Below are 23,145 nucleotides of genomic sequence, written 5' to 3'. Positions count from 1 at the left end.
GGATAAGTCCTAGAAAAGAGCTGTCCAATAACTGTCATGTTGTAGGATAAGTCCTAGAAAAGAGCTGTCCAATAACTGTCATGCTGCAGGATAAGTCCTAGAAAAGAGCTGTCTCCAACTGTCCATCATTATTGGTTCTGCCCCAACCTCCAACCTCTACCCACCTGTCTGAGATCTGTAATGGGTGGAATTGTAGGGCAGATGTGGTTGAACTACGGTGTAGTTGCTAATAGTGTAGTGCAGATGTGGTTGAACTACGGTGTAGTTGCTAATAGTGTAGTGCAGCTGTGGTTGAACTACGGTGTAGTTGCTAATAGTGTAGTGCAGATGTGGTTGAACTACGGTGTAGTTGCTAATAGTGTAGTGCAGCTGTGGTTGAACTACGGTGTAGTTGCTAATAGTGTAGTGCAGCTGTGGTTGAACAATGGTGTAGTTGCTAATAGTGTAGTGCAGCTGTGGTTGAACTACGGTGTAGTTGCTAATAGTGTAGTGCAGCTGTGGTTGAACTACGGGTGTAGTTGCTAATAGTGTAGTGCAGCTGTGGTTGAACTACGGTGTAGTTGCTAATAGTGTAGTGCAGCTGTGGTTGAACTACGGTGTAGTTGCTAATAGTGTAGTGCAGCTGTGGTTGAACTACGGTGTAGTTGCTAATAGTGTAGTGCAGCTGTGGTTGAACTACGGTGTAGTTGCTAATAGTGTAGGGCAGCTGTGATGGATTGCGTCACCTAGGCCTAAACCCCCTGACCCCCATACCAGACACTGAAGTGCAGGTCTCTGTGATCTTTGCTGTGTCTGGGTGGAATTGTAGAGCAGCTGTGGCTGTAACAGGATGGATGTCCTCCCGAGTGGCGCAGCGGTCTGACACGGAACCAAAACCGGCTGTGCGCATGCGCCATCGTGCATAAATGTATTTTGTCCCACCACACCAAACGCGATCACGACACGCAGGTTAAAATATCAAAACAAACTGTGAACCAATTATATTAATTTGGAGACATGTCGAAAGTCAATAAACATTTATGGCAATTTAGCTAGCTAGCTTGCACTTGCTAGCTAATTTGTCCTATTTAACTAGCTTGCTGTTGCTAGCTAATTTGTCCTATTTAACTAGCTTGCTGTTGCTAGCTAATTTGTCCTGGGATATAAACATTGAGTTGTTATTTTACCTGAAATGCACAAGGTCCTCTACTCCACCAATTAATCAACACATAAAACGGTCAACCGAATCGTTTCTAGTCATCTCTCCTCCTTCCAGGCTTTTTCTTCTCTTGACTTTATATTGCGATTGGCAACTTTCATAAATTAGGTGCATTACTGCCACTGACCTCGTTTGTCTTTCAGTCACCCAAGTGGGTATAACCAATGAAGAGATGGCACGTGGGTACCTGCTTCTATAAACCAATGAGGAGATAGGAGAGGCAGGACTTGCAGCGCGATCTGCGTCAGAAATAGAACTGACTTCTATTTTAGCCCTTGGCAACGCAGACGCTCGTTGGCTCGCGCAAGCAGTGTGGGTGCAATAATTGAATAATATAGATTTCTACATTTATTTTGCAGCGCACGCGCGCGGCGGTGTAGTCAGCCTGTTAGGCACTGCTTCGCTTGAGGCGTCACTACAGACCGGGGTTCGATCCCAGGCTGTGTTGTGACCGGGAGACCCATGAGTCGGCGCACAATTGTCTCAGCGTCGTCCGGGTTAGGGGAGGGTTTGGCCGGCCGGGATTTCCTTGTCCCATTGCGCTCTAGCAACTCCTTGTGGCGGGCCGGGCGCCTGCAAGCTGATTTCAGTCGCCAGCTGGATGGTGTTTCCTCCGACACATTGGTGCGGCTGGTTTTCGGGTTTAGGCGAGCAGTGTGTCAAGAAGCAGTGCGGCTTGGCAGGGTCGTGTTTCGGAGGACGCACGGCTCTCGACCTTCGCCTCTCCCGAGTCCGTAGGGGAGTTGCAGCGATGGGACAAGAATAACTACCAATTTGTACCAGGAAAAAGGGGTAAAAAGTACACACAAAAAAACAAATGCATAAATAAATAAACAGGATGATGGATGTCTCTAGATGGAAAATAAGAAACTGTCGGATGTACTTCTGCTCCATTGTCTTCTCTGTCTGTTGGTTTGAGGGCTGAGATGTCCCACTAAACACTGGTCTAGCTACTACCTCTACCCACCTCTCTGGTGATCTCTGCTGGGTAGAATCACCCAGTCTACTACCTCTACCCACCTCTCTGGTGATCTCTGCTGGGTAGAATCACCCAGTCTACTACCTCTACCCACCTCTCTGGTGATCTCTGCTGGGTAGAATCACCCAGTCTACTACCTCTACCCACCTCTCTGGTGATCTCTGCTGGGTAGAATCACCCAGTCTACTACCTCTACCCACCTCTCTGGTGATCTCTGCTGGGTAGAATCACCCAGTCTACTACCTCTACCCACCTCTCTGGTGATCTCCGCTGGTAGAATGGGAGGACAGGCTGAATGGCAGCGTGTCTTACTCTGTAATAATGTTAGGGTAGGGTTAAGTGCTGTAATAATGTTAGGGTAGGGTTAAGTGCTGTAATAATGTTAGGGTAGGGTTAAGTGCTGTAATAATGTTAGGGTAGGGTTAAGTGCTGTAATAATGTTAGGGTAGGGTTAAGTGCTGTAATAATGTTAGGGTAGGGTTAAGTGCTGTAATAATGTTAGGGTAGGGTTAAGTGCTGTAATAATGTTAGGGTAGGGTTCTGTGCTGTAATAATGTTAGGGTAGGGTTAAGTGCTGTAATAATGTTAGGGTAGGGTTAAGTGCTGTAATAATGTTAGGGTAGGGTTAAGTGCTGTAATAATGTTAGGGTAGGGTTCTGTGCTGTAATAATGTTAGGGTAGGGTTCTGTGCTGTAATAATGTTAGGGTAGGGTTAAGTGCTGTAATAATGTTAGGGTAGGGTTAAGTGCTGTAATAATGTTAGGGTAGGGTTAAGTGCTGTAATAATGTTAGGGTAGGGTTAAGTGCTGTAATAATGTTAGGGTAGGGTTCTGTGCTGTAATAATGTTAGGGTAGGGTTAAGTGCTGTAATAATGTTAGGGTAGGGTTCTGTGCTGTAATAATGTTAGGGTAGGGTTCTGTGCTGTAATAATGTTAGGGTAGGGTTAAGTGCTGTAATAATGTTAGGGTAGGGTTAAGTGCTGTAATAATGTTAGGGTAGGGTTAAGTGCTGTAATAATGTTAGGGTACGGTTAAGTGCTGTAATAATGTTAGGGTAGGGTTAAGTGCTGTAATAATGTTAGGGTAGGGTTAAGTGCTGTAATAATGTTAGGGTAGGGTTCTGTGCTGTAATAATGTTAGGGTAGGGTTCTGTGCTGTAATAATGTTAGGGTAGGGTTAAGTGCTGTAATAATGTTAGGGTAGGGTTCTGTGCTGTAATAATGTTAGGGTAGGGTTAAGTGCTGTAATAATGTTAGGGTAGGGTTCTGTGCTGTAATAATGTTAGGGTAGGGTTAAGTGCTGTAATAATGTTAGGGTAGGGTTAAGTGCTCTGTCATTTAGCTGTCCTCTTCCACACTGCCTTCTAGGAAGTTATCTAATTATAGTTTTTAAATCCATCCGTTGCTTTTTTTTACAACTTCACCCAACATAATGTTTCAGAAAATATTTGGTTGGTGTGTATTACTGTGTAATCACAATATGTGTACGTCCCAAATTGCATCCTATTCCCTATATAGTGCACAGTAGTATCCAACAGAGACTAACACAACCAGAGTTTTCCCCTGTAGTGGCTCTCCTCTCCCTTTAAATAAAATGGAATGTGCTTGTGGAGTGTGTGCGTCTGTATGTCTTTGTGTGTGTGTGGGCGAGTGCATGTGTGTGTGAATGTGTGTGTATATTTTCCCGCCAGAGACTAGCAACACACCCTTGTGTGTAGTGGTTAGCGCCAACCCGCTACAACACAGTCTGTGGTAATACCATTACAGGTTGATAAGGACAGTGTTGTTCCTTCCTGGTCGAACGGATGTTCGTCATTTCATATCAGACGTATAACTTTTGAGTTGATAAAGAATTCTGTTGTTCTGGGACAGACTCTACGTTCCAAATGGCACCATATTCCCTATGTAGGGCAGTACTTTTTACCAGGGCCCATAAAAGTAGTGCCCTATATACAGTTGAAGTCGGAAGTTTACATAAACTTAGCTTGGAGTCATTAAAACTCGTTTTTCAACCACTCCACAAATTTCTTGTTAACAAACGACAGTTTTAGCAAGTCGGTTAGGAAATCTACTTTGTGCATGACACAAGTAATGTTTCCAACAATTGTTTACAGACAGATTATTTCACTTATAATTCACTGTATCACAATTCCAGTGGGTCAGAAGTTTACTGTGCACATGGGGACAAAGATCATACTTTTTGGAGAAATGTCCTCTGGTCTGATGAAACAAAAATAGAGCTGTTTGGCCATAATGACCATTGTTATGTTTGGAGGAAAAAGGGGGAGGCTTGCAAGCCAAAGAACACCATCCCAACCATGAAGCACGGGGGTGGCAGTATCATGTTGTGGGAGTGCTTTGCTCCAGGAGGGACTGGTGCACTTCACAAATTAGATGGCATCATGAGGGAGGAAAATGATGTGGATATATTGAAGCAACATCTTAAGACATCAGTCAGGAAGTGAAAGCTTGGTCGCAAATGGGTCTTCCAAATGGACAATGACTCAAAGCATACTTACAAAGTTGTGGCAAAATGGATTAAGGACAACAAAGTCAAGGTATTGGAGTGGCCATCACAGCCCGACCCAACCCAAGTGTGGGCGCTGAGGGCGAGCAAGGAGGCCTACAAACCTGACTCAGTTACACCAGCTCTGTCAGGAGGAATGGGCCAAAATTCACCCAACTTATTGTGGGAAGCGTGTGGAAGGCTACCCGAAACATTTGACCCAAGTTAAACAATTTAAAGGCAATGCTACCAAATACTAATTGAATGTAAACTTCTGACCCACTGGGAATGTGATGAAAGAAATAAAAGCTGAAATACATATTTCTCTCTACTATTATTCTGACATTTCACATTCTTAAAATAAAGTGGGGATCCTAAGAGACAGGGAATTTTTACTCGGATTAAATGTCTGGAATTGTGAAAAAACTGAGTTTAAATGTATTTGGCTAAAGTGTATATAAACTTCCGAAAGAGGGTGACATTTGGGCCGTACATTCTGTAACAGAAACAGTCAATATGGCCATGGACTGAGGGTAATGATGAGGACTGAGAGGAATGAGGGTAATGATGAGGACTGAGAGGAATGAGGGTAATGATGAGGACTGAGAGGAATGAGGTTAAGGATGGGGACTGAGAGGAATGATGAGGACTGAGAGGAATGAGGGTAATGATGGGGACTGAGAGTAATGAGGGTAATGATGAGGACTGAGAGGAATGAGGGTAATGATGGGGACTGAGAGGAATGAGGGTAATGATGAGGACTGAGAGGAATGAGGGTAATGATGGGGACTGAGAGGAATGAGGGTAATGATGGGGACTGAGAGGAATGAGGGTAATGATGAGGACTGAGAGGAATGAGGGTAATGATGAGGACTGAGAGGAATGAGGGTAATGATGAGGACTGAGAGGAATGAGGGTAATGATGGGGACTGAGAGGAATGAGGGTAATGATGGGGACTGAGAGGAATGAGGGTAATGATGAGGACTGAGAGGAATGAGGGTAATGATGGGGACTGAGAGGAATGAGGATAATGATGAGGACTGAGAGGAATGAGGGTAATGATGAGGACTGAGAGGAATGAGGGTAATGATGGGGACTGAGAAGAATGAGGGTAATGATGGGGACTGAGAGGAATGAGGGTTGTGATGGGTTGCTGCAGTGCATTGTAGGTGGATGACATGTACATATTGATGATGCCCCATTAATTAAGCTTGACTAGGGAGTTGCCTGGGTTGGTCTGTAGTGTAGACTACTCCATGGCCTCTGTGTGGTCTGTAGTGTAGACTATGTTGTCCAACCACACTGTTCTAGTGTGGGGCCCTGGTCAAAAGAAGTGGACTAATGTAGGGGATCAGTTGTCATTTGGGACATAGTTGTACTTGAATGTATGTTTTATGAGCAAGCAGAGCTGCATAAGTCCTTGGCACGCTAAGATGACACGCTGAAACAATGTTTACAGATCAACGTCACCTACTGTCACTGTTATCATCAGCTAAGCTCTGGACATGCCTTACTGGTCTGACAGACACATGTGTTTCCGTATCTACGTCACCTCCAGTCACTCTGACTACTGGCATTGTTCTCAGAGCTCCAGAGGTGTGTTCGTGTCTAGTGTGTTTGGATAGTACACGGTTTCTGCTTTTGTTTGCGTCACATAGCCTGGAGACTGATAGTACTTCTATCTCATGTAGATGTAATCCAAGACCAGTCAACAATCGTTTGTGTCTGTGTGTCTGTGTCTGTGTGTCTGTGTGTGTGTGTGTGTGTGTGTGTGTGTGTGTGTGTGTGTGTGTGTGTGTGTGTGTGTGTGTGTGTGTGTGTGTGTGTGTGTGTGTGTGTGTGTCACAGAGAAACTACTGCTGATATCCAAGACGACTAGTTAACAGCCCTGCCTACGTCTTACTAGCCCTAACCCTGAGATCTTAATCACGTGACGTACCTCAGCAGTCAAAGCACAGTGACTCTGATGAGCTACCTAGATTTCAGACGGCTCCTTTCCACACACTGCAGCCAGACAAGACATTCCAAACATTTCAACAGCCGAGCCATTCAGACCTCTAGTTCCACTATGATGAAAAGCTGAAGTCTGTAGGCCCCATCGCTGCCTGTTATCACGGCCATTAATAAGGGCCATTAACAGAGATGTTAAAGTGAGGCCCGTGGCCAGACAGACAGAAAGGAACCACATTCTTATTGTCTTGTTGTGAATGAACATCAGCTAACGGTATAAGCCTAATAACGCTTTAATAACTAGCAACCCCTGACCATTTCCCTTGAAACAACAGATCTCAGATAGAGATAGCTAACGGCTTCAACCAGGTCCAACCGTATTTACGTCCCAAATGGCACCCTATTCCCTAAAGTGCACTACTTTTGTATCGTACTGCACCATAGGGAATAAGGGTGTTGTTTGGGACGGTGCCCATGGCTAATCATGTGCCCGGTGGGTTGGTCGGTACATGTGTGTTCACTTCAGTTAAGGGTAGTTTAAATGAGGACCAAAGCGTGACCAGCTGGGTTCTGCTTCTGTTTCTGTTTTCAGAGCGACCGTGGTTGCAGCTGCAGCGTTCCTGGATGCCTTTCAGAAAGTGGCTGACCTGGCCACCAACACACGAGGTAAGACCTTGTACCCGTCCAGGGGTGAGGGGATGGGGGGGGGGGGGTGAGGGGAGAGGGGAACCTGTATGAGGTGCAAGAGGTCTTGAACATAAGCACTCATACAGCCCCATAGACAATGGAAGCAGAATCAGCGGAATTAGGAAGTCTGTTCTACTGTTCTGTTGTTCATGCTGAACGTCCTGTGATGGAATCCTGTGTGAAGTTGAACATCCTGGCTGAGGTAGATTTATTAGACTATAGTTATCCCACTACACTACAACATGTGGTAATTATTAGACTATAGTTAGCCCACTACAACATGTGGTAATTATTAGACTATAGTTAGCCCACTACAACATGTGGTAATTATTAGACTATAGTTAGCCCACTACAACATGTGGTAATTATTAGACTATAGTTAGCCCACTACAACATGTGGTAATTATTAGACTATAGTTAGCCCACTACACTACAACATGTGGTAATTATTAGACTATAGTTAGCCCACTACAACATGTGGTAATTATTAGGCTATAGTTAGCCCACTACACTACAACATGTGGTAATTATTAGACTATAGTTAGCCCACTACAACATGTGGTAATTATTAGACTATAGTTAGCCCACTACAACATGTGGTAATTATTAGACTATAGTTAGCCCACTACAACATGTGGTAATTATTAGACTATAGTTAGCCCACTACAACATGTGGTAATTATTAGACTATAGTTAGCCCACTACAACATGTGGTAATTATTAGGCTATAGTTAGCCCACTACAACATGTGGTAATTATTAGACTATAGTTAGCCCACTACAACATGTGGTAATTATTAGACTATAGTTAGCCCACTACAACATGTGGTAATTATTAGACTATAGTTAGCCCACCACAACATGTGGTAATTATTAGACTATAGTTAGCCCACTACAACATGTGGTAATTATTAGACTATAGTTAGCCCACTACACTACAACATGTGGTAATTATTAGACTATAGTTAGCCCACTACAACATGTGATAATTATTAGACTATAGTTAGCCCACTACACTACAACATGTGGTAATTATTAGGCTATAGTTAGCCCACTACACTACAACATGTGGTAATTGTTAGGCTATAGTTAGCCCACTACAACATGTGGTAATTATTAGACTATAGTTAGCCCACTACACTACAACATGTGGTAATTATTAGACTATAGTTAGCCCACTACAACATGTGGTAATTATTAGACTATAGTTAGCCCACTACAACATGTGGTAATTATTAGACTATAGTTAGCCCACTACAACATGTGGTAATTATTAGACTATAGTTAGCCCACTACAACATGTGGTAATTATTAGACTATAGTTAGCCCACTACACTACAACATGTGGTAATTATTAGGCTATAGTTAGCCCACTACACTACAACATGTGGTAATTATTAGACTATAGTTAGCCCACTACACTACAACATGTGGTAATTATTAGACTATAGTTAGCCCACTACAACATGTGGTAATTATTAGACTATAGTTAGCCCACTACACTACAACATGTGGTAATTATTAGGCTATAGTTAGCCCACTACACTACAACATGTGGTAATTATTAGACTATAGTTAGCCCACTACACTACAACATGTGGTAATTATTAGACTATAGTTAGCCCACTACAACATGTGGTAATTATTAGACTATAGTTAGCCCACTACACTACAACATGTGGTAATTATTAGACTATAGTTAGCCCACTACACTACAACATGTGGTAATTATTAGACTATAGTTAGCCCACTACAACATGTGGTAATTATTAGGCTATAGTTAGCCCACTACACTACAACATGTGGTAATTATTAGACTATAGTTAGCCCACTACACTACAACATGTGGTAATTATTAGACTATAGTTAGCCCACTACAACATGTGGTAATTATTAGACTATAGTTAGCCCACTACACTACAACATGTGGTAATTATTAGACTATAGTTAGCCCACTACACTACAACATGTGGTAATTATTAGACTATAGTTAGCCCACTACAACATGTGGTAATTATTAGGCTATAGTTAGCCCACTACACTACAACATGTGGTAATTATTAGACTATAGTTAGCCCACTACACTACAACATGTGGTAATTATTAGACTATAGTTAGCCCACTACAACATGTGGTAATTATTAGACTATAGTTAGCCCACTACAACATGTGGTAATTATTAGGCTATAGTTAGCCCACTACCACATGTGGTAATTATTAGACTATAGTTAGCCCACTACACTACAACATGTGGTAATTATTAGACTATAGTTAGCCCACTACACTACAACATGTGGTAATTATTAGGCTATAGTTAGCCCACTACCACATGTGGTAATTATTAGACTATAGTTAGCCCACTACACTACAACATGTGGTAATTATTAGACTATAGTTAGCCCACTACAACATGTGGTAATTATTAGACTATAGTTAGCCCACTACAACATGTGGTAATTATTAGACTATAGTTAGCCCACTACAACTTGTGGTAATTATTAGACTATAGTTAGCCCACTACAACATGTGGTAATTATTAGACTATAGTTAGCCCACTACAACATGTGGTAATTATTAGGCTATAGTTAGCCCACTACAACATGTGGTAATTATTAGACTATAGTTAGCCCACTACACTACAACATGTGGTAATTATTAGGCTATAGTTAGCCCACTACACTACAACATGTGGTAATTATTAGACTATAGTTAGCCCACTACAACTTGTGGTAATTATTAGACTATAGTTAGCCCACTACAACATGTGGTAATTATTAGACTATAGTTAGCCCACTACAACATGTGGTAATTATTAGGCTATAGTTAGCCCACTACAACATGTGGTAATTATTAGACTATAGTTAGCCCACTACAACATGTGGTAATTATTAGACTATAGTTAGCCCACTACAACATGTGGTAATTATTAGACTATAGTTAGCCCACTACAACATGTGGTAATTATTAGACTATAGTTAGCCCACTACAACATGTGGTAATTATTAGACTATAGTTAGCCCACTACAACATGTGGTAATTATTAGACTATAGTTAGCCCACTACAACATGTGGTAATTATTAGGCTATAGTTAGCCCACTACACTACAACATGTGGTAATTATTAGACTATAGTTAGCCCACTACACTACAACATGTGGTAATTATTAGACTATAGTTAGCCCACTACACTACAACATGTGGTAATTATTAGACTATAGTTAGCCCACTACAACATGTGGTAATTATTAGACTATAGTTAGCCCACTACAACATGTGGTAATTATTAGACTATAGTTAGCCCACTACACTACAACATGTGGTAATTATTAGACTATAGTTAGCCCACTACACTACAACATGTGGTAATTATTAGACTATAGTTAGCCCACTACAACATGTGGTAATTATTAGACTATAGTTAGCCCACTACAACATGTGGTAATTATTAGACTATAGTTAGCCCACTACAACATGTGGTAATTATTAGACTATAGTTAGCCCACTACAACATGTGGTAATTATTAGACTATAGTTAGCCCACTACAACATGTGGTAATTATTAGACTATAGTTAGCCCACTACAACATGTGGTAATTATTAGACTATAGTTAGCCCACTACAACATGTGGTAATTATTAGACTATAGTTAGCCCACCACAACATGTGGTAATTTTCGTCTTGTTCCCATTCCCTATTGGTTCAGGGGTCATTCTGTTTTAAAACCCTGGGAGTTCCACCACTTTAGCCAAGCACCTGAGCTCACTGGCTGACAGGGGAAGGGGCATAACCCCATAACCCCTGGTCTTCAGAGGGCTTTTGCCTTTGTGTTGAATGGGGGGGTAGTTGGCTGTGGAATGTTTCAGGTCCACAGAGTAGAGATTCTAGAAAGACTAGTGTTAACCTATCAGCAGCCTACCACACAGTGATTCTTGACTCCTTGCAGTACTATGGCTAATGTTTTCTTGAGCAGCCTGCTTGAATTATTTGGACCCAGGTCTGTCTGCTGGTGCAGTGGCGGCCATGTTGGTTTAAGGGGTTGAGCAGGGGTGGGGAATATGAAGGGATCAGGTGGTTGATCCTGTGGGTAGTAAATCCCTCAGGCTGCTGTTTGAAGCCGTGACACCGCCCTCTCTCTGCCCACACGGCCCTCTCCACCCTGCCTACCACTGATCTCAATCACACACACACACACACACACACACACACACACACACACACACACACACACACACACACACACACACACACACACACACACACACACACCACATCTGGCATCAGTAGGCTACACTTCCTCATACAGGGAACTAGTGATGGGGGAAAAATCGATACAGCTACTTATCGGGATATACATTTTTAGGATACATCGTATTGTATCGTTTTGATACCTGCACCTAAACTCTGTCTTCTTTTTAAACAGGGAGACTATTTGTTTTCAGCACTTTTATTTCTATGACTGATCAAAACTGGTTTTCTCATTGCTCTCTCTTGTCCCTCTGCAGCAGACGGATGTTGAGCAATATGTTTGGAATAAAATCTAATCGCAATAAAATCACAGTATTGAATCGCAATACATATTGTATTTGCAACTAAGTATCATGATAATATCGTATCAAACCCACCCTACCAGCTTCAGGGTGTGTGTGTGTGTGTGTGTGTGTGTGTGTGTGTGTGTGTGTGTGTGTGTGTGTGTGTGTGTGTGTGTGTGTGTGTGTGTGTGTGTGTGTGTGTGTGTGTGTGTGTGTGTGTGTGTGTGTGTGTGTGTGTGCTTGTGTGTGTGTGTGTTTGTGTGTGCTTGTGCGTGTGTATAAGTATGTGTAAGTGTGTATAAAGAGCTGCTGGATGTATAAAGAGCTGCTGGATGTAGAAAGTAGAAAGAGTTGCTGGCTGTAGAAAGAGCTGCTGGCTGTAAAAAGTAGAAATAGTTGCTGGCTGTAGAAAGAGCTGCTGGCTGTAAAAACTAGAAAGAGTTGCTGGATGTAGAAAGTAGAAAGAGCTGCTGGCTGTATAAAGAGCTGCTGGCTGTATAAAGAGCTGCTGGATGTAGAAAGTAGAAAGAGTTGCTGGCTGTAGAAAGAGCTGCTGGCTGTAAAAAGTAGAAAGAGTTGCTGGCTGTAGAAAGAGCTGCTGGCTGTATAAAGTAGAAAGAGTTGCTGGATGTAGAAAGTAGAAAGAGCTGCTGGCTGTATAAAGAGCTGCTGGCTGTATAAAGAGCTGCTGGCTGTATAAAGAGCTGCTGGCTGTATAAAGAGCTGCTGGCTGTAGAAAGAGTTGCTGGCTGTAGAAAGAGCTGCTGGCTGTAGAAAGAGTTGCTGGCTGTATAAAGAGCTGCTGGCTGTAGAAAGAGCTGCTGGCTGTATAAAGAGTTGCTGGCTGTAGAAAGAGCTGCTGGCTGTAGAAAGAGCTGCTGGCTGTATAAAGAGCTGCTGGCTGTATAAAGAGCTGCTGGCTGTATAAAGAGCTGCTGGCTGTATAAAGAGCTGCTGGCTGTATAAAGAGTTGCTGGCTGTATAAAGAGTTGCTGGCTGTATAAAGAGCTGCTGGCTGTATAAAGAGCTGCTGGCTGTATAAAGAGCTGCTGGCTGTATAAAGAGCTGCTGGCTGTATAAAGAGCTGCTGGCTGTATAAAGAGTTGCTGGCTGTATAAAGAGCTGCTGGCTGTAGAAAGAGCTGCTGGCTGTATAAAGAGCTGCTGGCTGTATAAAGAGCTGCTGGCTGTATAAAGAGCTGCTGGCTGTAGAAAGAGTTGATGGCTGTAGAAAGAGCTGCTGGCTGTATAAAGAGCTGCTGGCTGTATAAAGAGTTGCTGGCTGTAGAAAGAGTTGCTGGCTGTATAAAGAGCTGCTGGCTGTAGAAAGAGCTGCTGTAGAAAAGCCATTCTCATCCCGGCAGGCTGACACTTCCAGCTGTACACAGGGCTATTAATAGGAGCTCAGGGACACACACATTCGTCAGGCACTGCAGGAACACAAGTCTTTTCCTGTAGCCCCGGCTGGTTTAAGGACAGAAGCAGTACTAGAGTTTTATGATGACTGATGATGCAGGAGTATCAGAGCAGAGTAGCCCCAGTTAGAGAGGTAACACTAGGTTATAGTAGTAGAGTCAGTCAGAGAGGTAACACTAGGTTATAGTAGTAGAGTCAGAGAGGTAACACTAGGTTATAGTAGTAGAGTCAGAGAGGTAACACTAGGTTATAGTAGTAGAGTCAGTTAGAGAGGTAACACTAGGTTATAGTAGTAGAGTCAGTTAGAGAGGTAACACTAGGTTATAGTAGTAGAGTCAGTTAGAGAGATAACACTAGGTTATAGTAGTAGAGTCAGTTAGAGAGGTAACACTAGGTTATAGTAGTAGAGTCAGAGAGGTAACACTAGGTTATAGTAGTAGAGTTAGAGAGGTAACACTAGGTATAGAAGTAGAGTCAGTTAGAGAGGTAACACTAGGTTATTGTAGTAGAGTCAGAGAGGTAACACTAGGTTATAGTAGTAGAGTCGGTTAGAGAGGTAACACTAGGTTATAGTAGTAGAGTCAGAGAGGTAACACTAGGTTATAGTAGTAGAGTCAGTTAGAGAGGTAACACTAGGTTATAGTAGTAGAGTCAGTTAGAGAGGTAACACTAGGTTATAGTAGTAGAGTCAGTTAGAGAGGTAACACTAGGTTATAGTAGTAGAGTCAGTTAGAGAGGTAACACTAGGTTATAGTAGTAGAGTCAGAGAGGTAACACTAGGTTATAGTAGTAGAGTCAGTTAGAGAGGTAACACTAGGTTATAGTAGTAGAGTCAGTTAGAGAGGTAACACTAGGTTATAGTAGTAGAGTCAGTCAGAGAGGTAACACTAGGTTATAGTAGTAGAGTCAGTTAGAGAGGTAACACTAGGTTATAGTAGTAGAGTCAGAGAGGTAACACTAGGTTATAGTAGTAGAGTCAGTTAGAGAGGTTACACTAGGTTATAGTAGTAGAGTCAGTTAGAGAGGTAACACTAGGTTATAGTAGTAGAGTCAGTTAGAGAGGTAACACTAGGTTATAGTAGTAGAGTCAGAGAGGTAACACTAGGTTATAGTAGTAGAGTCAGTTAGAGAGGTAACACTAGGTTATAGTAGTAGAGTCAGAGAGGTAACACTAGGTTATAGTAGTAGAGTCAGTTAGAGAGGTAACACTAGGTTATAGTAGTAGAGTCAGTTAGAGAGGTAACACTAGGTTATAGTAGTAGAGTCAGTTAGAGAGGTAACACTAGGTTATAGTAGTAGAGTCAGTCAGAGAGGTAACACTAGGTTATAGTAGTAGAGTCAGAGAGGTAACACTAGGTTATAGTAGTAGAGTCAGAGAGGTAACACTAGGTTATAGTAGTAGAGTCAGTTAGAGAGGTAACACTAGGTTATAGTAGTAGAGTCAGTTAGAGAGGTAACACTAGGTTATAGTAGTAGAGTCAGTTAGAGAGATAACACTAGGTTATAGTAGTAGAGTCAGTTAGAGAGGTAACACTAGGTTATAGTAGTAGAGTCAGAGAGGTAACACTAGGTTATAGTAGTAGAGTTAGAGAGGTAACACTAGGTATAGAAGTAGAGTCAGTTAGAGAGGTAACACTAGGTTATTGTAGTAGAGTCAGAGAGGTAACACTAGGTTATAGTAGTAGAGTCGGTTAGAGAGGTAACACTAGGTTATAGTAGTAGAGTCAGAGAGGTAACACTAGGTTATAGTAGTAGAGTCAGTTAGAGAGGTAACACTAGGTTATAGTAGTAGAGTCAGTTAGAGAGGTAACACTAGGTTATAGTAGTAGAGTCAGTTAGAGAGGTAACACTAGGTTATAGTAGTAGAGTCAGTTAGAGAGGTAACACTAGGTTATAGTAGTAGAGTCAGAGAGGTAACACTAGGTTATAGTAGTAGAGTCAGTTAGAGAGGTAACACTAGGTTATAGTAGTAGAGTCAGTTAGAGAGGTAACACTAGGTTATAGTAGTAGAGTCAGTTAGAGAGGTAACACTAGGTTATAGTAGTAGAGTCAGTTAGAGAGGTAACACTAGGTTATAGTAGTAGAGTCAGTTAGAGAGGTAACACTAGGTTATAGTAGTAGAGTCAGTTAGAGAGGTAACACTAGGTTATAGTAGTGGAGTCAGAGAGGTAACACTAGGTTATAGTAGTAGAGTCAGTTAGAGAGGTAACACTAGGTTATAGTAGTAGAGTCAGAGAGGTAACACTAGGTTATAGTAGTAGAGTCAGTTAGAGAGGTAACACTAGGTTATAGTAGTAGAGTCAGTTAGAGAGGTAACACTAGGTTATAGTAGTAGAGTCAGTTAGAGAGGTAACACTAGGTTATAGTAGTAGAGTCAGTTAGAGAGGTAACACTAGGTTATAGTAGTAGAGTCAGTTAGAGAGGTAACACTAGGTTATAGTAGTAGAGTCAGTTAGAGAGGTAACACTAGGTTATAGTAGTAGAGTCAGTTAGAGAGGTTACACTAGGTTATAGTAGTAGAGTCAGAGAGGTAACACTAGGTTATAGTAGTAGAGTCAGTTAGAGAGGTAACACTAGGTTATAGTAGTAGAGTCAGAGAGGTAACACTAGGTTATAGTAGTAGAGTCAGAGAGGTAACACTAGGTTATAGTAGTAGAGTCAGTTAGAGAGGTAACACTAGGTTATAGTAGTAGAGTCAGTCAGAGAGGTAACACTAGGTTATAGTAGTAGAGTCAGTTAGAGAGGTAACACTAGGTTATAGTAGTAGAGTCAGAGAGGTAACACTAGGTTATAGTAGTAGAGTCAGAGAGGTAACACTAGGTTATAGTAGTAGAGTCAGTTAGAGAGGTAACACTAGGTTATATTAGTAGAGTCAGTTAGAGAGGTAACACTAGGTTATAGTAGTAGAGTCAGTTAGAGAGTAAACACTAGGTTATAGTAGTAGAGTCAGTTAGAGAGGTAACACTAGGTTATAGTAGTAGAGTCAGAGAGGTAACACTAGGTTATAGTAGTAGAGTCAGTCAGAGAGGTAACACTAGGTTATAGTAGTAGAGTCAGTCAGAGAGGTAACACTAGGTTATAGTAGTAGAGTCAGTTAGAGAGGTAACACTAGGTTATAGTAGTAGAGTCAGTTAGAGAGGTTACACTAGGTTATAGTAGTAGAGTCAGTTAGAGAGGTTACACTAGGTTATAGTAGTAGAGTCAGTTAGAGAGGTAACACTAGGTTATAGTAGTAGAGTCAGTTAGAGAGGTAACACTAGGTTATAGTAGTAGAGTCAGTTAGAGAGGTAACACTAGGTTATAGTAGTAGAGTCAGTTAGAGAGGTAACACTAGGTTATAGTAGTAGAGTCAGTTAGAGAGGTTACACTAGGTTATAGTAGTAGAGTCAGTTAGAGAGGTTACACTAGGTTATAGTAGTAGAGTCAGTTAGAGAGGTTACACTAGGTTATAGTAGTAGAGTCAGTTAGAGAGGTAACACTAGGTTATAGTAGTAGAGTCAGTTAGAGAGGTAACACTAGGTTATAGTAGTAGAGTCAGTTAGAGAGGTAACACTAGGTTATAGTAGTAGAGTCAGTTAGAGAGGTTACACTAGGTTATAGTAGTAGAGTCAGTTAGAGAGGTTACACTAGGTTATAGTAGTAGAGTCAGTTAGAGAGGTAACACTAGGTTATAGTAGTAGAGTCAGTTAGAGAGGTTACACTAGGTTATAGTAGTAGAGTCAGTTAGAGAGGTAACACTAGGTTATAGTAGTAGAGTCAGTTAGAGAGGTTACACTAGGTTATAGTAGTAGAGTCAGTTAGAGAGGTAACACTAGGTTATAGTAGTAGAGTCAGTTAGAGAGGTTACACTAGGTTATAGTAGTAGAGTCAGTTAGAGAGGTAACACTAGGTTATAGTAGTAGAGTCAGTTAGAGAGGTTACACTAGGTTATAGTAGTAGAGTCAGTTAGAGAGGTTACACTAGGTTATAGTAGTAGAGTCAGTTAGAGAGGTAACACTAGGTTATAGTAGTAGAGTCAGAGAGGTAACACTAGGTTATAGTAGTAGAGTCAGTTAGAGAGGTAACACTAGGTTATAGTAGTAGAGTCAGTTAGAGAGGTTACACTAGGTTATAGTAGTAGAGTCAGTTAGAGAGGTAACACTAGGTTATAGTAGTAGAGTCAGTTAGAGAGGTTACACTAGGTTATAGTAGTAGAGTCAGTTAGAGAGGTAACACTAGGTTATAGTAGTAGAGTCAGTTAGAGAGGTTACACTAGGTTATAGTAGTAGAGTCAGTTAGAGAGGTAACACTAGGTTATAGTAGTAGAGTCAGTTAGAGAGGTTACACTAGGTTATAGTAGTAGAGTCAGTTAGAGAGGTTACACTAGGTTATAGTAGTAGAGTCAGTTAGAGAGGTAACACTAGGTTATAGTAGTAGAGTCAGAGAGGTAACACTAGGTTATAGTAGTAGAGTCAGTTAGAGAGGTTACACTAGGTTATAGTAGTAGAGTCAGTTAGAGAGGTAACACTAGGTTATAGTAGTAGAGTCAGTTAGAGAGGTAACACTAGGTTATAGTAGTAGAGTCAGAGAGGTAACACTAGGTTATAGTAGTAGAGTCAGTTAGAGAGGTAACACTAGGTTATAGTAGTAGAGTCAGAGAGGTAACACTAGGTTATAGTAGTAGAGTCAGTTAGAGAGGTTACACTAGGTTATAGTAGTAGAGTCAGTTAGAGAGGTAACACTAGGTTATAGTAGTAGAGTCAGTTAGAGAGGTAACACTAGGTTATAGTAGTAGAGTCAGAGAGGTTACACTAGGTTATAGTAGTAGAGTCAGTTAGAGAGGTTACACTAGGTTATAGTAGTAGAGTCAGTTAGAGAGGTAACACTAGGTTATAGTAGTAGAGTCAGTTAGAGAGGTAACACTAGGTTATAGTAGTAGAGTCAGTTAGAGAGGTAACACTAGGTTATAGTAGTAGAGTCAGTTAGAGAGGTTACACTAGGTTATAGTAGTAGAGTCAGTTAGAGAGGTTACACTAGGTTATAGTAGTAGAGTCAGTTAGAGAGGTAACACTAGGTTATAGTAGTAGAGTCAGTTAGAGAGGTTACACTAGGTTATAGTAGTAGAGTCAGTTAGAGAGGTTACACTAGGTTATAGTAGTAGAGTCAGTTAGAGAGGTAACACTAGGTTATAGTAGTAGAGTCAGTTAGAGAGGTTACACTAGGTTATAGTAGTAGAGTCAGTTAGAGAGGTAACACTAGGTTATAGTAGTAGAGTCAGTTAGAGAGGTTACACTAGGTTATAGTAGTAGAGTCAGTTAGAGAGGTTACACTAGGTTATAGTAGTAGAGTCAGTTAGAGAGGTAACACTAGGTTATAGTAGTAGAGTCAGTCAGAGAGGTAACACTAGGTTATAGTAGTAGAGTCAGAGAGGTAACACTAGGTTATAGTAGTAGAGTCAGTTAGAGAGGTAACACTAGGTTATAGTAGTAGAGTCAGTAGAGGGTAACACTAGGTTATAGTAGTAGAGTCAGTTAGAGAGGTTACACTAGGTTATAGTAGTAGAGTCAGTTAGAGAGGTAACACTAGGTTATAGTAGTAGAGTCAGTTAGAGAGGTAACACTAGGTTATAGTAGTAGAGTCAGAGAGGGTTACACTAGGTTATAGTAGTAGAGTCAGTTAGAGAGGTTACACTAGGTTATAGTAGTAGAGTCAGTTAGAGAGGTAACACTAGGTTATAGTAGTAGAGTCAGTTAGAGAGGTAACACTAGGTTATAGTAGTAGAGTCAGTTAGAGAGGAAACACTAGGTTATAGTAGTAGAGTCAGTTAGAGAGGTTACACTAGGTTATAGTAGTAGAGTCAGTTAGAGAGGAAACACTAGGTTATAGTAGTAGAGTCAGTTAGAGAGGTTACACTAGGTTATAGTAGTAGAGTCAGTTAGAGAGGTTACACTAGGTTATAGTAGTAGAGTCAGTTAGAGAGGTTACACTAGGTTATAGTAGTAGAGTCAGTTAGAGAGGTAACACTAGGTTATAGTAGTAGAGTCAGAGAGGTAACACTAGGTTATAGTAGTAGAGTCAGTAGAGAGGTAACACTAGGTTATAGTAGTAGAGTCAGTTAGAGAGGTAACACTAGGTTATAGTAGTAGAGTCAGTCAGAGAGGTAACACTAGGTTATAGTAGTAGAGTCAGAGAGGTAACACTAGGTTATAGTAGTAGAGTCAGTTAGAGAGGTAACACTAGGTTATAGTAGTAGAGTCAGTTAGAGAGGTAACACTAGGTTATAGTAGTAGAGTCAGTTAGAGAGGTAACACTAGGTTATAGTAGTAGAGTCAGTTAGAGAGGTAACACTAGGTTATAGTAGTAGAGTCAGTTAGAGAGGTAACACTAGGTTATAGTAGTAGAGTCAGTTAGAGAGGTAACACTAGGTTATAGTAGTAGAGTCAGTTAGAGAGGTAACACTAGGTTATAGTAGTAGAGTCAGTTAGAGAGGTAACACTAGGTTATAGTAGTAGAGTCAGAGAGGTAACACTAGGTTATAGTAGTAGAGTCAGTTAGAGAGGTAACACTAGGTTATAGTAGTAGAGTCAGTAGAGGTAACACTAGGTTATAGTAGTAGAGTCAGTTAGAGAGGTAACACTAGGTTATAGTAGTAGAGTCAGAGAGGTAACACTAGGTTATAGTAGTAGAGTTAGAGAGGTAACACTAGGTTATAGTAGTAGAGTCAGTTAGAGAGGTAACACTAGGTTATAGTAGTAGAGTCAGTTAGAGAGGTAACACTAGGTTATAGTAGTAGAGTCAGTTAGAGAGGTAACACTAGGTTATAGTAGTAGAGTCAGTTAGAGAGGTTACACTAGGTTATAGTAGTAGAGTCAGTTAGAGAGGTTACACTAGGTTATAGTAGTAGAGTCAGTTAGAGAGGTAACACTAGGTTATAGTAGTAGAGTCAGTTAGAGAGGTAACACTAGGTTATAGTAGTAGAGTCAGTTAGAGAGGTAACACTAGGTTATAGTAGTAGAGTCAGAGAGGTAACACTAGGTTATAGTAGTAGAGTCAGAGAGGTAACACTAGGTTATAGTAGTAGAGTCAGTTAGAGAGGTAACACTAGGTTATAGTAGTAGAGTCAGTTAGAGAGGTAACACTAGGTTATAGTAGTAGAGTCAGTTAGAGAGGTAACACTAGGTTATAGTAGTAGAGTCAGTTAGAGAGGTAACACTAGGTTATAGTAGTAGAGTCAGTTAGAGAGGTAACACTAGGTTATAGTAGTAGAGTCAGTTAGAGAGGTAACACTAGGTTATAGTAGTAGAGTCAGTTAGAGAGGTAACACTAGGTTATAGTAGTAGAGTCAGTCAGAGAGGTAACACTAGGTTATAGTAGTAGAGTCAGTTAGAGAGGTAACACTAGGTTATAGTAGTAGAGTCAGAGAGGTAACACTAGGTTATAGTAGTAGAGTCAGTTAGAGAGGTAACACTAGGTTATAGTAGTAGAGTCAGTTAGAGAGGTAACACTAGGTTATAGTAGTAGAGTCAGTTAGAGAGGTAACACTAGGTTATAGTAGTAGAGTCAGTTAGAGAGGTAACACTAGGTTATAGTAGTAGAGTCAGTTAGAGAGGTAACACTAGGTTATAGTAGTAGAGTCAGTTAGAGAGGTAACACTAGGTTATAGTAGTAGAGTCAGTTAGAGAGGTAACACTAGGTTATAGTAGTAGAGTCAGTTAGAGAGGTAACACTAGGTTATAGTAGTAGAGTCAGTTAGAGAGGTTACACTAGGTTATAGTAGTAGAGTCAGTTAGAGAGGTAACACTAGGTTATAGTAGTAGAGTCAGTTAGAGAGGTAACACTAGGTTATAGTAGTAGAGTCAGTCAGAGAGGTAACACTAGGTTATAGTAGTAGAGTCAGTAGAGAGGTAACACTAGGTTATAGTAGTAGAGTCAGTTAGAGAGGTTACACTAGGTTATAGTAGTAGAGTCAGTCAGAGAGGTAACACTAGGTTATAGTAGTAGAGTCAGAGAGGTAACACTAGGTTATAGTAGTAGAGTCAGAGAGGTAACACTAGGTTATAGTAGTAGAGTCAGAGAGGTAACACTAGGTTATAGTAGTAGAGTCAGTTAGAGAGGTAACACTAGGTTATAGTAGTAGAGTCAGAGAGGTAACACTAGGTTATAGTAGTAGAGTTAGAGAGGTAACACTAGGTTATAGTAGTAGAGTCAGTTAGAGAGGTTACACTAGGTTATAGTAGTAGAGTCAGTCAGAGAGGTAACACTAGGTTATAGTAGTAGAGTTAGAGAGGTAACACTAGGTTATAGTAGTAGAGTCAGTTAGAGAGGTAACACTAGGTTATAGTAGTAGAGTCAGTCAGAGAGGTAACACTAGGTTATAGTAGTAGAGTCAGAGAGGTTACACTAGGTTATAGTAGTAGAGTCAGTTAGAGAGGTAACACTAGGTTATAGTAGTAGAGTCAGTTAGAGAGGTTACACTAGGTTATAGTAGTAGAGTCAGTTAGAGAGGTAACACTAGGTTATAGTAGTAGAGTCAGTTAGAGAGGTAACACTAGGTTATAGTAGTAGAGTCAGTTAGAGAGGTAACACTAGGTTATAGTAGTAGAGTCAGTTAGAGAGGTTACACTAGGTTATAGTAGTAGAGTCAGTTAGAGAGGTTACACTAGGTTATAGTAGTAGAGTCAGTTAGAGAGGTAACACTAGGTTATAGTAGTAGAGTCAGTTAGAGAGGTAACACTAGGTTATAGTAGTAGAGTCAGTCAGAGAGGTAACACTAGGTTATAGTAGTAGAGTCAGTTAGAGAGGTAACACTAGGTTATAGTAGTAGAGTCAGTTAGAGAGGTAACACTAGGTTATAGTAGTAGAGTCAGTTAGAGAGGTAACACTAGGTTATAGTAGTAGAGTCAGAGAGGTAACACTAGGTTATAGTAGTAGAGTCAGTTAGAGAGGTAACACTAGGTTATAGTAGTAGAGTCAGTTAGAGAGGTTACACTAGGTTATAGTAGTAGAGTCAGAGAGGTAACACTAGGTTATAGTAGTAGAGTCAGTTAGAGAGGAAACCTGGTGTTCATTCTTCAAGCTTGGTGTAGTAAGAGCTGTCACCATGGCAACTAGCATTATTTAGGAAGTTGGGGCCCTCCAGGTCTGAGTAGTAGGACATAGACTGTGTGTACTGTATAACCCCAGTGTTATTTATCCATCCCCCTCACCCAGCCATAAACCTGAGGGACAGTGGTAAACCAGCACTGTCTTACAATACATCACATTCTAATACCTCTGCAGTTCTTGAAGACAGAGTCTTATTAAATCATATTGTAACATATAAAATGGATGTGTGTGTGTGTGTGTGTGTGTGTGTGTGTGTGTGTGTGTGTGTGTGTGTGTGTGTGTGTGTGTGTGTGTGTGTGTGTGTGTGTGTGTGTGTGTGTGTGTGTGTGTGTGTGTGTGGTTGAAAGGTTGTTGACAGACATAGGCCTATACCCTGGGGCATCCCATAACGTTCCAACTACATAGCTACTAGCCCTACCATTGGCTTTCCCCTCAGACCTTCAGTTCACTTCCGTCATTTGTGTCCATAGAGTGTAGCCTGTACACTACAATAATGCACACTTAACTACAACAGTATACCCATAACAATACCCTGTAAGTCAGAGTTTGAAGTGAGTTTCCCGGTGTCGTTATAACCTGTATATAACCTGTTATAACCTGTATACACCTGCTTTACACTCATCAAATGCTTTCAATAGCGTTGTTTCGCCTCACAGGATTTGGCACGAATTAAAGAAGTCAATAAAGTTTTTTCTAATTTTTTTGTTGTTGAATGATCTTATAATTTCATCTATTTCCTCCCAGACTTGGACGGGTGACAGACGACTGCAGATGAGATACAGTCTCCTTGTTGTGGGC

General features: G+C 41.0%; 1 protein-coding gene and 2 long non-coding RNA genes across 19 annotated transcripts in view; all 3 read left to right on the top strand.

The window, feature by feature from the left end:
* LOC106606175 (protein MTSS 1) overlaps nucleotides 1-23,145 on the top strand; it is a 162,505-nt gene that overhangs the window by 5,746 nt on the left and 133,614 nt on the right. For all 5 annotated transcript variants that reach the window (XM_082959183.1, XM_082959182.1, XM_082959180.1 and 2 more), the window contains exon 3: nucleotides 7,226-7,299. In XM_082959183.1, the coding sequence (XP_082815309.1) occupies nucleotides 7,226-7,299 (74 nt within the window). The remainder of the gene's footprint in view (nucleotides 1-7,225; nucleotides 7,300-23,145) is intronic.
* On the top strand, nucleotides 13,018-19,308 carry LOC145859535 (uncharacterized). 13 transcript variants are annotated; one of them, XR_014379757.1, is made up of 6 exons: nucleotides 13,020-13,546; nucleotides 13,658-14,689; nucleotides 14,801-16,120; nucleotides 16,232-17,913; nucleotides 18,650-18,719; nucleotides 19,270-19,308. It is a non-coding gene; the product is annotated as an uncharacterized LOC145859535 (long non-coding RNA). The 13 variants fall into 13 exon arrangements; XR_014379756.1 differs by lacking the exon at nucleotides 19,270-19,308 and having other exon boundaries at nucleotides 13,018-13,546; nucleotides 14,801-15,042; nucleotides 15,154-16,120; nucleotides 16,232-18,733; XR_014379742.1 differs by having other exon boundaries at nucleotides 13,019-13,546; nucleotides 16,232-18,719.
* LOC145859537 (uncharacterized) lies at nucleotides 19,328-21,134 on the top strand. Its single transcript, XR_014379759.1, has 3 exons — nucleotides 19,328-19,811; nucleotides 19,883-20,123; nucleotides 20,161-21,134. It is a non-coding gene; the product is annotated as an uncharacterized LOC145859537 (long non-coding RNA).

This window comes from Salmo salar, chromosome 02 (assembly GCF_965601325.2).
Source record: "Salmo salar chromosome 02, fSalSal1, whole genome shotgun sequence".
Classification (NCBI taxonomy): domain Eukaryota; kingdom Metazoa; phylum Chordata; class Actinopteri; order Salmoniformes; family Salmonidae; genus Salmo; species Salmo salar.
Note: the sequence above shows the minus strand (reverse complement) of the source record. Positions and strands in the feature narration are given on the sequence as shown.